This window comes from Marmota flaviventris, chromosome 11 (assembly GCF_047511675.1).
Source record: "Marmota flaviventris isolate mMarFla1 chromosome 11, mMarFla1.hap1, whole genome shotgun sequence".
In the NCBI taxonomy this organism is placed as follows: Eukaryota; Metazoa; Chordata; class Mammalia; order Rodentia; family Sciuridae; genus Marmota; species Marmota flaviventris.
In genome coordinates, this window is record NC_092508.1 from 109,393,702 (window position 1) to 109,411,599 (window position 17,898).

At 34.2% G+C, this 17,898-nt stretch overlaps 1 protein-coding gene across 1 annotated transcript in view; it reads left to right on the plus strand.

The window, feature by feature from the left end:
* The first annotated feature begins 936 nt into the window (after window positions 1–936).
* The window catches only part of Slc35f5 (solute carrier family 35 member F5), a 35,316-nt gene continuing 18,354 nt past the window's right edge, over window positions 937–17,898 (plus strand). Inside the window, exons 1-7 of the mRNA XM_027954049.2 lie at window positions 937–1,229; window positions 1,985–2,075; window positions 2,258–2,399; window positions 8,191–8,334; window positions 10,322–10,384; window positions 12,128–12,209; window positions 13,871–14,061. Coding sequence (XP_027809850.1) covers window positions 1,190–1,229; window positions 1,985–2,075; window positions 2,258–2,399; window positions 8,191–8,334; window positions 10,322–10,384; window positions 12,128–12,209; window positions 13,871–14,061 — 753 coding nt within the window. The 5' untranslated portion in view covers window positions 937–1,189. The remainder of the gene's footprint in view (window positions 1,230–1,984; window positions 2,076–2,257; window positions 2,400–8,190; window positions 8,335–10,321; window positions 10,385–12,127; window positions 12,210–13,870; window positions 14,062–17,898) is intronic.

The following is a 17,898-nucleotide window of genomic DNA, read 5'->3' on the forward strand; positions in this document are numbered from 1 at the left end:
ATAGTTTTTCTACTCTGCAAAATAAATTTCTGAATGATTTATTAGAGGTGCTTCATGCTTATAATTAGAAACTGATTAAACCAACACAAAACTTCATTGATATTGTCACTAGAGCATGCATATAATTATACATACCAGAGTATGCTACATACATAGAGTATGTATATAATTTCATACACGAACAATAAAATTTATTTACTCTGCATTATCTGATTAAAATGTTAAAAATGCACTTGTAGTAGACAATTTCAGTTAAATTACAGAACCCTTATGTCTCGTTTTTGTTTTCTAAATACAAATCAGGATGCTGGCCAAGCCTCCTTTCTTACTGGATATTTAAGGTATTTAAAAAAATTTTAATAAGACTAACATTTGTGAAGTTCTTACTATGCATCATGAGGTTAATCCTTTACGTTTGTAAACACGTGTGATATTGTGCACGGTCCCGGAGCGCGCGCGCACACACACTCTCTCTTCTCTCTCGTTTTTAGATAAGGGCCAGGATAATAAGGAGCTTGCCCAAGGGCACACCTTGAAACTCCAGGAGTTAGGATCTAGTTCACATACAAAAGGCTCCAAGAATCCAAAGTAACCCCAAGCCAACTTTGCTTGTCTTCTCCTGAAAGGATATTTTAAGTTTCCTGCCCTCTTAAGAAAAGGAGCTGCCAGGGTGGGCTTAAACCCTCAGTCATTTCCTAAACCCTTCGCACTTCCCCAGCCACCGGCCCCGGATCCCACCTTCTACCCTCCTATCTCCTCCCTTCACTGGCGCGCCTTCTTGCTGGGCTCCCTATTGCTGGCAGAACTCCACACCCCGCCGCCAAGTCACCGTGGAGACGCGCCCCGCCGTGGTCCGTCGTCGCGCCGACGTGACGTAACCTTTGCGCCGCCGCCATCGCCGGGGGCGGGGCCGCTGGGCTGGCCGGCCGGGGGCGGGGCCGGGGCCAGGCCAAGCTCCGGGCCTCCGCAGCCATCGCTGCGCAGCCTACGCTGTCCCTTAGCTTTCCTCACTTCCCGCCCGCTTGGGCCGAGTGGAGTTGAGTGGCCTCAACGGCCTCGCCCTGAGGGGCACGGCTGCTTCAGAGGCTCTGCCTCCTGCGCGGCGCGATGTCTGGCGCCGAGACGACCCTCTGAGTCTGAGGCCGCGGCCGTGGCGCTAGGCGGCGGCAGGGCCGGGCCGGGTCCGCTCATGGTGCCGCCAGGACGCCATCGCGGGGCAGGAAGGCCAGGTAAGCAGGCAGGGAAAGGCCCGAAGTCACCTGGGGCCAATGCCGGAACCAAGTGCTCTCGAACTGCCCCGCCTCCGGGCCGCAGTGGCAGCGGTCTCTGGGGACGGGGAGCGCCGGAGGCTGATGGGCGTTCGAGCAGGGTCTAGACTGGCAATAGGGGAAGCTGCTGGTGATTGTTGCCTCAGATTGACTACGCTCCCTGAGGAGGCGTCACCTGCTATCCTTTTAACAGCTGTTTCTCCACCACCCTCGTAAATCGCTGTGGCGATCCGAAATAACTAGATGTAGTGACAGGGTAGGTGGGGGTCCATGGGGTTCCTTTTCCTTTACCGTGGGCGCTGAGCGGAAAGGTTCCTGCAAGACCCACAGCAAATCACTTCCTCTTAAATAACCACATTTCGCTGGAGATCAGGGACAGAAGAAACACTTAGGTAAGGGTACGTGTCTACACACTGTCCCTGGGGTAGATTCCTCTGGAGGGAGAAGCCAGTGGGAGTTCTGTTATCTGCGAAACTCTCAGAAGCTATTTTTCAGTAGTTAACTATTCTTAAATATTTCTTTCCCACTATGTCATACACTAATCTGAGTATTAATTTGAACCGTAAAATGGATTACATGAAAGTCTAGAGAAAAGTATCGTTTGTATTTAACACATTTTTGGTATTTTTCTTTCCTTTTCTTTCAATTTGAAGGTGAGTAAAAAGGTGATGATTCTTGAGTTGTCAGTGTTTTCATAAGCAATTTGTGGTTTTTAGGTGCCCTGAGTTCTTCACCTCCTTTTAGACTGAGAGCTGCCAAGTTTTCAGGCTTTGCTTTTGAGAATCTAAGAGAGGCCATTAAAACCAGGTAAATTCTACACTTTTTGTATGCTGTATCACTTTCATACTGAACATTAGTTAACAAGTGTTAGATGTTTCTATTACGTTCCTTTTCTCATTTTTTTTAATATGGTTTCTTTTGGAAGTCATTTTTTTCTTCTTCTTTTTTTGGAAGTCATTTCTAATTAGATGTATATTTTCAAAAAACAGATTGCAAATGGTGTGTGTATTTATCATGAACCGAATGAATTCCCAGAACAGTGGCTTTACTCAGCGAAGGAGAATGGCTCTTGGGATTGTTATTCTCCTGCTTGTTGATGTGATATGGGTTGCTTCCTCGGAACTTACTTCGGTATGTACCTTTTCTCTAGGAATGATGTTATAGTAAAAGTGTTTATGTTAAAAAAAAAAAAAAGTATTTCTAGGCATTACTAGTTCATGCTTATTAAAACAGTATTTTAAATATCAAATTATTATGTTTTCTTTAATACTGGATTAGTGTCATTTCAAGTTATAACTGAAATCGTGTTCTTTGTTGTCTTACACAGTTTTCTTGTGTATTGTAGGGAGGGTTACATAAAAGGAGAGAATATATATATATATATATATATTTTAATATATGCAGGTGATTTTGTTGTTTTTTTTTTCCTTCCAAATTCAACTTCTTTCTCTATTAATATTATTTTGTAGTGACTAACTGTTCAGGATACAAAGCAATCTTTCAGCATTTAATAGAAAGTAAGACCACTTTTAGGCTGGGGTGTAACTCAGTGGTAGAGGACTTGCTTAGCATGTTTGGGGCCCTGGATTCAATTCCTAGCACCACAATTGCATGTGCGTTCATGCACGCTTGCGTGTGGGCGCACACACACACACACACACATATAATTTTGGACAAATGAATAAAAGTGATCAGACTTTTCATGTACAGGTCACTTATGCGCATGCCTGGGTACATTTACATTAACATATTTGCTGATACAAACATTATATGAAGTAGTAGTATTCAATGATTACCTTCAGTTAAATTTTGTGTTTATTGATGGCCTGTTGTTGGTCGTAATGTATTGTGAGTTCACAGCTAGTTTTTCTTTTTACTTGTAAACATAATTCTGTCTGGTTAATAATCCCTATAAAAAAGACTGCAACTTTTTATTTTTAGAATAAACTCCATTTCAACTCACATCAAGTATAAAAGAGGAAATGAGTGTTTATAAAATGAATTTAAATGTCAAAAGGGGCACATCTTCTCACATCATAACTAAAGGTGAATAGTTGACCCTGGCATTCTATCCTGTGAATAAATAATTTTTAGCCTTTCTGGAATCAGGCTTAGGAATACAACAGGCCATTTGTTTTTCACTTTAAAACTTTTCTATAATCTTCTTTTAGATTAACATTCTGTAATTTTACCTCAAAGAAATCTAATGTTGACAGAGAATTAAACCTAGCTATTAAGTTTTATAGTTTCAAGTAAATTATTTTATTTAGGACAAAAGAGCACCAGTTTAGCAACTTGTATCTAAACAATGTTAGAAAACCCCAACCAACTTGTTTTGGTAGTAATTTCACAATGTATGCATGTATCAAAACACCATATTGTACACAGTAAATATAATTATTTTTTCATTCAACACCTCTAGCAATCAGGGAAATGAAAATCAAAACTACACTAAAATTTTAACTCACTCTAGTCAGAATGGCAATGATCAAGAATACACATAACAATAAATGTTGGTGAGGTTGAGGGGGGGGAAGTTACACTTGTACATTGTTGGTGGGACTGCAGCTAGCACAACTACTCTGGAAAGCAGCATGGAGATTCCTCAAAAAACTAGGGATGGAACCACCATATGACCCAGCTATCCTACTCCTTGCTATTTTCCCCAAAGATCTAAAATTGGCATACGATAGCCATACACCATATCAATGTTTATAGCAGCACAAGTCAAAATAGCTAAATTTTGGAATCAACCAGATGCCCGTCAGTAGATAAATGGATTAACAAATTGTGGCATATATATCAATGGAGTTCTACTTAGCCATAAAAAAGAATGAAATTATGGCATTTACCAATAAATGGATGGAAATGGAGAATATCATGTTAAGTGGGCTGAATTCAGAAACTCAAAGATCAAATGTTTTCTCTTATATGTGGAAGCTAGAGTAAAATAAAGGAGAGGGGGAGGGAAAGATAGGATAATATGAAGAACCAAATATAAAGTAATAGTCAAATATAAATTAAAAGGCAAGTGAAAGAAAGCTAGTAGAGGAAGGAGAATGGGAGTGGGGAAGGAGGATTGGAAGAAAAAGGGGTGGGAAAAAGGAGGATTATGAACTGAAATAGATTTATTTCCATTTATGTATGAGTTTGTCGGGATGAATCCAACTACTATATATAACTGGAAAGCTCTAATAAAAATGTACATATCATTACTTTTTGTCAATTATACCTCAATAAAGCCAGAACACCCCCCCCTTTTTTTTAAAAAAAAAAAAGCAAACTGTTTTAATAAGATTTTATAAATTTCTTATCCAAGAGCACATGCAATATATCTTAATTCTTCAACCAGATAAGCTTATCATACTTTTCAGATAAATTGTATATTTCAAAAAGAAAAACAGTCTTTTCATTATGGAAAAGTTCTAACTCGCAAAGTAGATAGAGTGGTATAAAAAATTTCTGTGTATCATTTACCTTCCGAAATTTTTCTGAGCTTATCAATCCTGCTCAAAACTTTTCCTTGAGTACTTTTTTTTGTTGTTCTTTGTGGTATGCGGGATGGAACCCAGGAGTGCTAAGCTATACCCATAACTTTTTATTCATTTGAGAGACGATCTTGCTAAGTTGCCCAGGCTGTCCTTGAATTTACAATCCTCCTGCCTCAGCCTCCCAATTCACTGGGATTACAGGAATGTCCCAGCATGCCTGGCTGCTTAGAGTATTTTAAAATGAATTTCAGCTGTATAACTTTTTTTCTGTTTCCCTCAAAAATAAAAGCAACTTTTATTTTTTAAAAAACATAATCATTTGGGGCTGGGTTTGTGGCTCATCGATAGAGTGTTTGCCTACCACATGCGAGGCCCTGGGTTCGATCCTCAGCACCACATATAAATAAATAAATAAGTAAAGGAATTGTGTCCAACTACAACTAAAAAATAAATTAAAAAACCCTACAATCACTATACCATTAACATATCTAACAAAATTAACAATAATTCCTAAGAATCACCAGATATCTAGTTTATATTCAATTTATTTTCAGCTGTGACAAGTATTTTTTTTTTTAGGTGTTTAGAATCTAAACAAAGACCACATGTTGCTTTTGTTCTATCATTTAAGTCACTTATTTCTCAAGTGTATCTCCTCTTTTTAATTTTTTTTTCTTATGCCATTGGTTTGTTGGAGAAGCTGGATCAATTTTCCTATAAAATATACATCTTGATTTTGTTGATTGCCTCCTTGTGGAGGTAATTACATTTTTTCTTGTTTCCCTTTTATGACACTAAGATGGTAGTTTGTTGTAAGGTCTTGATTTAGGTTGAGTTTTCAGGAAAGAACTGGATACTTCTTAAAACATCACAAACAAAGGCCCATAAATACTGAGTTAGGCACATAATGACTGTAGGTCTCATATTGGGTTATTTAGATTTATGTGCTATAAAATTCTTCATTAAAATTTAGGTGATGATTGAATAAACATATGACTATTGCCCTGATAAGAGTATTTCATTGGGTTGCAAAATAATGATCTTTCTAAGGACCATTTCTTCTGTATTTATTAGTTGGAATTCTTTAAGTAGAATTTTTCCAAAACTACTAATTATCCTTAAGCATGGTTTATACACAAAGATTGGGTAAATCTTGATTTTTTTCTGCCTTTGTTTATTTTAGAGTAGAATTACCTTAATGACTTCTGGTAGTAACAATTGAGAATTTTTTGGCATCATTACAAGCTCATGGATTTTTATGTATTTTATATATTTGACATGTATTTCAAAGTATTTTAGTTAAACGTCTTTTAAAGCTAAACTGTCCTATTGACAAGCGGGAACCCTTTTGGGTTGGCTCTGAGATTCTTTTACTATGACCCAGGAATGGTCCTATTTGCTTTTATTATTATTATTATTTATTTATTTATTTATTTATTTATTTATTTTTTATTCTAATTTGTATATATGATAGCAGAATAAATTACGATTCATATTATACACACAGAGCACAATTTTTCATATCTCTGGTTGTACTCAAATTAGAGTCACACCATTTGTGTCTTCGTACATGTACTTATGGTAATAACGTCCATCTCATTCCACTGTTTTTTATACCCCCATGCCTCCACCCTTCCCCTTTTTCCCCTTTGCTCTATCTAGAGCTCGTCTAATCCTCCTATGCTGTCCACCAATCCCATTATCAATCATCATCAGAGAAAACATATGGCATTTGGTTTTTTGGGATGGCTAACTTCACTTAGGATTATATTCTCCAACTACATCCATTTACCTGCAATGCCATGATTTTATTCTCTTAATGCTGAATAGTATTCCACTGTGTATGTATACCACATTTTCTTTATCCATTCATCAACTGAAGGGAAGCAGGGTTGGTTCTACAGTTTAGCTATTGTGAATTGTGCTGCCATAAACATTGATGTGGCTGTGTCCCTGTAGTATGCTGTTTTTACGTCCTTTGGGTATAGACTGAGGAGTGGGATAGCTGGGTCAAACAGAGGTTCCATTACCGATTTTCCAAGGAATCTCCATACTGCTGCATCAATTTGCAGTCCCACCAGCAATGTATGAGTGTGCCTTTCCCCCCACATCCTCACCAACACTTAACCTGTTTGCTTTTTGACACAAGATGCTTCAGATTCATTTCCTGCCTCATACCTGAATTTGGTCATTGCCTATAGGAACCATGTTTCTTTAGTGCAAAATGGCCTAGAGTTTCTTATTCCTCCTGGTTTGTCATCTTTTTCTATGCCTTTTCAGTGCATATAACTAGGATTATTTTTCCCCTAGAAGACAAAATGGTAAGTTTATACTGATACTTCTAATTCAAAGGAAGATTATAGGTTTTTGTAGGCACTAAACTTCATATACTTTTCTTCATATACTCTTCTTTGTTGATGATTTCATGTTGTTTCCTCTGGGCTGACTCTTCTTCAGTCCTTCACGCACAGCTCAGGAAGAGTCTCTCAAAAAACTTCTATAACCTTCCTATTCTTTCTCTTTTTGGTGCTTTCATAGCATCCTGAATTTCCATCATTGTACTTTGCACATTATACTGCATTTTCTTTGTATATACGTTTTAGCCTGCGACCCGCGCCAGCTTCATGAATGAAGGTTTGAGATGTGAGAAACCGCTAGGGAGTTTTGAATTAAAGAGACAAAACTCTAAGGGAGTTTTGAATTAAAGAGACAAAACTCTAATTACCTTTAAACCAGCTCTAGGATGGCTCCTCCTAGCTCCAGCCTCCAGCCACCTATTGTGGTAGCGAGGCTAGCGAGAGAGAGAGAACACGCCAGGGAGTGGACTTTCATTGGGGAACAAAAAATTCTGGGGAAAATCCCATCCAATGAAGATTAAGCGGGGCAGGGACGATGATTGGGTCTTCAGGGTAGTGGCCAGACACGCCTCTGCAAGGACAAGCCCTCGGACCTGAGAAAGGTGGGGAAAACTCTTACACGGCTGTGCCTAAGTGCCTCTCACCCAGCCAGGGAAGTAACCCAAATCACATGGGAGGATGGCCTCCCACAATGTGTCTTCTCTTAGATTGTAAACTCTTAAAGGGCAAGAAAGCTTTTTAAAATTTTCTTTAGCCCCTAGCATAGGTCCTTTGCCTAATAGGTTGTTAGTGGATGTTGAAAAAGCTTTTTTTGAATGCTGTTGCTACTTTGTTTAGCAATGTTATCCCTTATAGGTAAAGCAAATGCAATATTCAGAAATGAATATAAAATATTTTTATAATTCCTTTTGGCTTTTCCCATCCAAGTGAACTTCTAAAGTTCTTAGTTTTTATCATTTTCTTATCTGGGTTTATCTAAAGAGATAAAAATCATATAATGGTTTTATTTTATTGTGATGAGTAGTAGAGTTTAAGGTCATCTCATAGTTGTCTGTGTAACTTTTTCTTCTGCAGTATGTTTTTACTCAGTACAACAAACCATTCTTCAGCACCTTTGCAAAAACATCTATGTTCGTTTTGTACCTTTTGGGCTTTATTATTTGGAAGCCATGGAGGCAACAGTGCACAAGAGGATTTCGAGGAAAGCATGCTGCATTTGTAAGTTTTAAATTTTATTTGTTGGAGAAGGGTGTATTTTTTCTTTAAAGTCATTCATATTTTAAGTTTGGTAAGTGGGTAATGGTAGAATAGAAGAAAAACCTAATTTTGTCAAACATAAAATTTAATGTACAAAAATTTGAATGTGTATTACTTATTTTGGAAAACCAATACATATACTTATAGAAGTGCATATATAATGTATTATATTCTACCTCTTTTCCATTTTGTTTTTTATAAAAATGGAATTGTACAGTTTTTGGCCTATTTTGTAACTTACTGTTTCCATTTAATAGTATATGATGAAAAATTGTATGATTTAGTATTACTAGAACATTTTTGTTAAGTATTTATAATTGTAACAGTTATAAATGTTTATTGTTGAAGATAAAATTATAGTAACAAGAATAAGAACAGTCTGTTTATAATTCCACTATCCCAAGATCGCTGTAAATATTTGATTTTATCTATAGTTATATACTTATGTGTATTATATTAAAAATTCTGTATAAAAGAAATTGACTTAGTTTTTATCATTTTCTTATCTGGTTGTATTTTATTTATGAGTCATGAAGCTTTCCAGGCAATTAAATAAAATTTATTACTTTTCCCCTTTTATTTCATTCTCAACATATTTTTCCCACTTTTGCTTTTATATAGTAAGTGGGAATATCCTATACAAATCTATAATTATTGGAATAAATTTCTGAGAGTATAATGCTGGATAAGAGTAATGCCATTTTTAAAGCTCTTGATTCTTATTGTTAAATTACCATCTGCAATGTTTGCACCAATTCATATTTTCCTTAGCAATGTATGATATTTAACCCTTACTAAAATCCGAGCAATCTGATATGTTGATAATAATGCATTGTTTAATCTGCATGTTTTGGGTTACCTTTTCACATATTTGTTGGATAGTAGAATTCTTTTGTTTGTTTGGTTTCTATGTCTTGGCCATGTTTCTGTTTTCACTCCATTTAAAAAAAAAAATTGATTAAGAGCTTGGTCTCTTATGTTTGAATTGTGTTTTGTCATGTTCTAGTTAGTAGTGTGATCTTGGGCAAGTTATTTAACCTTTTGGGACTTTCAGAGATACTGAAAGGGTATCTGTTGAGGGGGTGAAATGAAATTAACACTGTGTTTTAGTTTGTTTTTTCATTGCTGTGACCAAAAGAGCTGACAAGAACAATTAGTAGAGGAAAAGTTTATTTGTAGGTTCATGGTTTCAGAGGTCTCAGTTGATAGAAGGCTGGCTCCATTCTTTGGGGCTCAAGGTGTGGCAGAACATCATGGCAGAAGAGTATGGTGGAGGAAAGTGGCTCAGGACATTGCACCAAGAAGGAGAAAGAAAGACCAAACTCAGCTCATCAAATGTATACCCCAAAGCCATGCCCCCAGTGATTCACTTCCTCCAGCCACACCTTACTTGCCTTAGTTACCAAATGCCACATTAGAACAGTGATTTTCAAAGTGTGTTCCAGTCCCTGAGATGCATTCAGTGAATCCATAAGGTCAAACGTATTCTCTAACAATACTGTGATATTACTATCTGCTTAAAACTGACCCACTCATCCTTTCCCTTCTTGAAATAGTATAATAGTTTTGTGAAAAAGGCATAAACTTTAACATTAGACAACTAACTTGGGTTTTTAAATTTTTTTCCTTTCCCTTTTTTTTATTGATGATATTGAAAATTGAAACCAGATCTCAGCACATGCTAGGCAAGTGCTGTATCACTGAACCATGTCCCTAACCCTCTAACTTGGGTTTTAATCCTTGCCCTGCTACTTAGATGAAATCTCTTAACCTCTATTTTATCATAAAGAGAAAACGATAATACCTCCCCTGCAGGGTTGAATACTTGGCATTTGCTGCTGTTAATATTAATAATAGTTATATTCTTATAGGTTTATTTTGAATTTTTGGTTCAATTTGTTTGAGCTGTGAGTTTAATTGAATTTTATGTCTTGTTATCTGTATGTAGTTTGCGGATGCTGAAGGTTACTTTGCTGCTTGCACAACAGATACTACTATGAATAGTTCTTTGGTAAGTGTGGCTTTTCTCATTTAGTGTGGCAGGAAGATTCAAACAGCTCTGATAGCACCACAGCTATATTAGGAGACATAGCTCAATATTGAGTGCCCTCTATAAGAGTTGTAATTTGGTACTTTCTTTCCAGGGAGACATAGGGCCTACAGATAAGCTACCTCTAAAGAGAGAGGGGAAAGGGATATTAGTTAAAGAGTGAAAATAATAAAGGACGATCCTTTGTTTCTTACAAACTTTTCAACTTCGTGTTCACTGTTATCATCATTTGGGAACATATTTTTTTTTTTTGCTTGACATTGAGACTATATAAGCAAATTGTTTATTCATTTATTCCACAATTATTTTTAAAGTACCTGATAGGTGTGACACACATGTTCTAGGTTCTGAAAATATGGCTTATGTTAACTATTTATAATATAATCGAAGAGAATATGTAAAAGTCCATTCTTTTCAGACCGTCTCTAAAGCATCTCTTTTAAATGCCTTTTTGACAGTACTCCTTTTCAAATGTGAGAAAAATTTTTAAGTCACTCTAAAATGTAATACCTATTTGTGAAGCACTCACTGTTTTGGTGACCTAATTGACAGTACAATCTTTTTGTTTTTTGATACCATTGGTAGGTTATTAGGTACTATTAAGAGTTTATGAAGTTTGGAGAAAATGCCATTTCTTTTCTCTGGGATCTTAAGCATTGACTGGATAGTTTAATATTATTTACTTTTTCAGTACAAAAGGTGGAGTTGAGATGGCAGCCTTGTTTTTTTAACTACTCTTACATCTTGCTATTATCTCTAAGATAAGTATGTCAAATTGCTTTAGGCCAAATGTTACAAATGAAAAGTTCAATATAACAAAAAGATTATGTCTATTTCCACACCATATTGTCTCTTCATTTACTGAATATGCTTTATTATAAGATTTCTATACCAAGAGTTAAAAGAAAAATTAAAGAAAATTTTAAAATCTACTAATGTTTAAGAAACAGCCTAGTGGGGCGTTGTGTTTTAAATATAGACCATCTGAAGAACATTTGCCAAAACAATTGAGGCATTTAGAATCACCTAAAAATATGGACATTTAGAATCACCTAAAACAATCAGGCAAATATAAATACATATGGTATATTTGATTATCTGTTCATTGTCTACCTTCCCCTTTAGAATATATGATCATTGAGGAAGAGACTTTGTCATTTCTCATCCTTATCTCCAGGGCTTAGAACAGTGTCTCACAAGTAGAAGCACAGTATGACAGTATTTTTTTTTTCTTCTTGGGAGACAAGGTATTGTTTATGTTGCCCAGGCTATTCCCAAACTCCTGGGCTTAAGCCATCCTCCTGCATCAGCCTCCTATGTTATGGGGACTACAAGTCTATGTCATTGCGCCTGGCATTCAATATGTATTTTTTAAAAGAATGAATGCAGAGACAGAAGATAATCTGTTAGTTGAGACAGAGGTTTCCTTTTATTTCATTTATGACATTTTATGACATTTAGTTGTCTTACTGTGCCAAAGTTTACATTTCTAAACTTTAAAACTGATTCTTTCCTGTCATTGTACCTGTGTGGATTGGTTTTAAATTTTTAACTTGCATTTTGGCAAAGTCATGCCATATAAACATACTGATTGAAGCCATGTTTTGGATGGTATCTGTGTCTGTTGTACCACCCATTTGTATTTAGCCAATATATTAGCTTTTATTTATGTTTATATTTGTTTCTGTTTATTTTACTTCCCAGAGTGAACCTTTATATGTTCCTGTGAAATTTCATGATCTTCCAAGTGAAAAACCTGAGAGCACAAATATTGATCCTGAAAAGAGTGAGTAAAACTTAGAATTTTATGACTGAGAATGGATGAAAATTTTGCTTCATTAAAGCCATCCCAGAACTTAGTGATTTTGTGGATTGACTAGGCCTGTAGTCTTCTGAAAGTTTGATTGGATCATGAATCTGATACAGGATAGATTTTATATTAATTCAATTGGAAATAATTTCCAAATACCATAAATCTCTATGATTTCATCAAAGTATATAATAAAACACGAATAATTTTCTTTCCAACATGCCCCGAAAGACCCTACTAGTAAATTATAGTAGTTTTTGCCGGTTCTGTGAACTTAATAAAAAATATCAGTTTTAATGAAATATACAATATTTATCCATAAATTCCTTTGCAAAGAATTAATCTATATAGAGAGAAATATTCTGCATACTTGTCTAGGAAAGTAATTCTTATAAGTTGAATATTCCTGAGAAAATTCAAATAAAGTTTTACTATAAATGCTAAAATAGTAATCATACTAAAATCCTGAACCAGGTGATTGTGTATGTATACAAATGCAGAAACTATTTTTTATATTTGATAATGACTCTATTGAAATATAATTTATGTATCATAATTCATGCATTTAAAGTATACGGTTAAGGGATTTTTAGCATATTCACGTCACTAATAGAACAAATAACAACAGTCAATTTTAGAATTTTTTTTTATCACCTGTAAAGAGAGTTTGTACCTTTTAGCCATAAACCCTAACATCTATCTCCTCAGCCATAGCCAACCACAATTTTACTTTCTGTCTCTGGATTTGTCTATTCTAGACATTTTATATAAATGGAATCATATAATATGTGGCTTTTTGTGGCTGGTTTCTTTCACTTGGCATAATATTCTTGTTCATGTTTTCATTTGTAACCTGTTAGTGCTTCATTTTTAATGGTGGAATAATATTCCACCTATATGTATATACTATAGTTTGTTTATCCATTCTTTAGTTGATGGACATTGGATTCTTTCAACCTTTTGGCTATAATGAACTGTGAGTATTTGTATACAAGGTGGCTTTTTATTTTTTGATAGATAAGTTTTCATTTATCTTGGATATATATGATTGCCAGGTCAAATGGTAGCTCTGATTTACACTTTGATGACCTGCCGTGCTGTTTTCCAGAGTGGCTGTGCCATTTACATTCCTATAAGCTTTGTATAAGTGTTTTGCTTTCTCTGCATCCTTGCCAGATGTAGTTATTTCTCTTTCTTATTCTGCGCATCCTATTGAGTATGAGTGGTGTTTCATTGTGACCGAAATCCTTATTGGATTTCACTGGATATGTATTTCATTGGAGAAATCTGTATTCAAATACTTTGCCCATATTTTGTCTTTTTGTTATTGAGTTGTGAAAATTCTTTATCTATACTAGACACAAGTCCTTTATCAGATACTTGATTTGTCAGTATTTAAATGCAGAAACTTTGAATGTTGGTCTCATTTAAAATTTTTAAAAACATTTTATAGATAAAATCATTTATTCCTGTTAACTCTTGAGTAAACAAAACTACTCGAGGTAATAATATAACTGGTTTTCTTTGTCTGATTATAAATGAACTAAATAATTTGCGTATATTATTAAAAACTAAAACTGGCTTTTGTTGGACGAAAGGATACATGTAATGATTTTGTACTATGAATTCTTTTTAAGCTCCCAAAAAGTCTCGGGTAAGGTTCAGCAATATTATGGAGATTCGACAGCTCCCATCAAGCCATGCATTAGAAGCAAAGTTGTCTCGCATGTCATATCCTACTGTGAAAGAACAAGAATCCATATTGAAAACTGTGGGGAAACTGACTGCAACTCAAGTAGCAAAAATTAGCTTTTTTTTTTGCTTTGTGGTAGGTCTTTTCTTTATTATGTATTTGGCACTTCATTTTTTAGATGGTATATATACCAACAATGTAGTGTTGAAGTATAACGCTATTAGTCTGTCACTTAGTAAATGTTAGTCACACTTCAAAGAATTGGAAAGTCAATAAACCCTATAATATTACATCTATTCATATACATATACATATATATGTGTGTATGAACAGTCTGAGAAGTTCCTTAGAATGTCTTTCCATTGTTTTAGGGTCAGAAATATGAATAGAATTATTTTACACTGTGATGTATATTAGGGCTGTTTAGTAAATATCCAGATAAGGGTTTATTGTATGTGTTGATTTTTTTCAGATTTCTGCAGTTTTACTTTAAATTGATGTTAAGTGCTGTCAAGTATTATTTCAGCAAGTACTGGTAGTGAATATTTCTATAGAATTTTGGTAGTATCATTTACAGTATGTTATTTTAATATAGAAACTAAAAATTGTACTTAAGATTTCATATAGAATAATGATGTAATAACTAAAGTATTATTATTTTGGGCTAAACTAGGATTAGAGTCTTGTCTGAGTGAGAACTCTAAAGAATTAAAAAATTAATTTCAGGGCTACTTTGTATATACATATCATTGAAAGTATCCAAGGTTGTTTAATCTGAGCTTTTACGATTCAGATTTATACTGAGCATTGTAAAACACTAGTGTGTGCCAATGTAAGTATAATTGAAATGATTGTTATTTCCTAATTTTGTGTCCTGATTCCACTCAGTAGCCCATTTTTGTCCATTCCCTGGCCAAATAACTTCAACTTAAGTGATACCTTGATTAAAATATTCTGCTGCATAGTCAAAGGAAAATCTTTGAGAATTGTAATCTGCTAATTACATATGTAATAAAAATAATTTCAAGGCTTATATATTGGGGTTATGTTATTAGTTGTGATTTCTGTTTGCTTGTTTTAAATAACTGTAAGGCAGACTAAAATTTATTAATTATATGTTTCCCTTCCAAGGAGACCTTAGGTGATGTGTGATAAAAGCATTTATAAGATAAAAGTTAAAACAAAGGTACCTTTGTTTTAAGAGCCAGTTAAATATGCACTAGGGGTAGGAGCTGGCTGTGGAGTAGGAAGTTATATTAATAACTTTAGTTTAATGCTACTTAAGGTGGGCATAGTGTAGACAAAGTGACAGTATGGTAAAAAGGAAAATCTTTGAGTTAAACACAGCTTATTGTCTCATAAAAGAAAAGATCTACCTTCCTTGGACAAAGCAAACTTTGTCTTAACATTAAACTTGGAGAGAAATGTACTGTGATGATAGGTTCCAAGACCCCTAGTGGTCTGAAGCCATGGAGAGTATAGCACTAGTGTACTGTTTTTTTTTTTTTTTTTTCTCTACATACAAACCTTTGATAGTATAAATCATAAAATAAAATAAACACAGTAGGAAGTTAACAACAACAATAATAAAATAGGACAATTACAAAGATACACTTTAAATAAGAGTTATTTAAAACTTATGAATTGTTCATTCTACAATTCTCCATTTAATACTTTTGGACTGTGGTTCACCACTAGTAATCGAAACTGGAGAGTGAAACCATGAATAAGAAGAGACTATTGTAATATGTAAATTCTTACATATTATAATAAATGTATTACCACTGTTCTTATGTATAATCACTATTCTGTACAGCAGGTTTAGAGATATATGCAGATAATACCCTTTTTAAAAAATTTTTAAAAAATTATAGTAAAATATAATTTTAAGCTTATCATTTGAACCATTTTTAATGTTACTGATATTACATATATTCACATTTTTGTGTAACATCCATCTATAGAACTTTTTGTTTAATTATAAAACTGGAACTCTATTAAATAATACCTCTTCATTCCTACATTCCCATCTCTGGCAATTACCATTGTGCTTTCCATTTCAATGAATCTGACTAGTCCAAATATCTGTCGTGAGTGGAATCATACAGTATTTGTCAGTATTTGACTGCTTTATTTCACTTAGCATAATGTCCTTTAAGTTCATCCATATCGTACCATATGTCAGAATTTCTTTTGAGGGATGATTACTATTCCATTGTATAGCTATACCACATTTTATTCATTCTTCTGTCAGTAGACACTTGGGATACTCCCATTTAACTACATTAAAAAAAAAAAAATCAACCTGAAATGCATGTTGTTCTTTAGTAAAGGCATTTCTATAGGAAGTCAGAATAATATAGTCCAGGTATATAGCTTTTTGGAAATCTGACTTAATAGAATGATAAGCCTAGGTAAGATCAAGAGCAATGCTGTTCAGTAGAAATATAACATGAGCCTCAAATGCTGGCCACATAAATAACTTTAAATTTTTTAGGAAACAAATTTTTTAAAAAGATAAAAAACCCCCCAAAACCTAGAGGTATTAATTTTAATGCTATATTTTAATTTCATGCACTATATATGAAATATTTCAATGTGTTATCAATATAAAAATTATCAATGAGATAGTTTATATTTTTTGTGTTACTACTATTTTCTAAAACTAATGTGTATTATACCCCAAATATGTTTCAGTTCAGACTAGCCAATTTCAGTTGCTCAATAGTCACCTGTGGCTTATGTCTAATGTATTGGACAGAACAGGTCAAAATATTGGTACATTTTCCCATTTTCTTTGAATATCTTTTGTCTTATTAGGACTTAATGGTACTATTTTTTTTTCTGTAAAATATATTTAGGTTATATTGACTTTATCAAGACTATCTCCTGTTATATATCCAAAGGAAATGAGATCTATATCTTGAAGAGATCTATACCTCCATGTTCCTTGCAATACCTCCATATTCACATCAGCTAAGATAATGGGAAAACCTAAGTGTCCATTGAAGGATGGATAAAGAAAATATGTATGTGTGTGTAATATACGTAGCTCTATATATCAAATATGTGTGTGTGTGTTTGTGTGTGTGTGTACACACACACAATGTATTATTTTTCATTCACAAAAAAGGAGGGCATACCATCATTTGCAACATGGATGAACCTGGAGGACATTGCTAAGTGCAATAAGCCAGGCACAGAAAAACAGATACATTTGATCTCTCTTATAAGTGGACTTTAAAAAATTTGAACTCAGAAAAGCAGAAAGTAGAATGGTGGTTGTAAGGGATTGGATAATAGGGAAATAAGGAGATATTATTAAAAACTTTTAATTATAAGATAAATAAGTTCTGGAATTCTAATGTACAGCCTAGTGATTATAGATAATAATACTGTATTGTTTACTTGCAATTTGATAAGAGCAAATTTTAAGTGTCAAGATCATTAACACACATACACACATACACACACCATGCTAACGATGGGTAGTGATGCTAATTAATTGGTAATCAGTAAACAACATGTATTTATCAAATCATCATGTATACTTTGAGTACAATTTTTGTCAAGTAGCTTTTAAAAGACAATTAAGATAATTATTATCCTTTCAGATAATTTAAAAATGAATTACTGTTGTAACTTTTTTTGTTCTATCCACAGTATCACAAGGAAAAAAAATACTATTTTCCATGTAATATGCTTATCTTTTACATTGAAATAAGTAAGATTTCAAAGGGAATAAAGGCTTGTACTTATCTTATTAAAGCAAATTTTCTTAGATAAACAAAAAACAAAAATTAATTTTCTATTCATGAAATAATGAATATATAAATTATTTGCTGCAATTATTAGTAAGATATTTTCTTCAGTTCTGGAATAATAATATGATTATTATTGTATAGAAATTTTTTATTGGAGGATAGTGGAGATGTGTCTTTTTTTTGTGATGAGGATGCCTTGGGCTTGAGA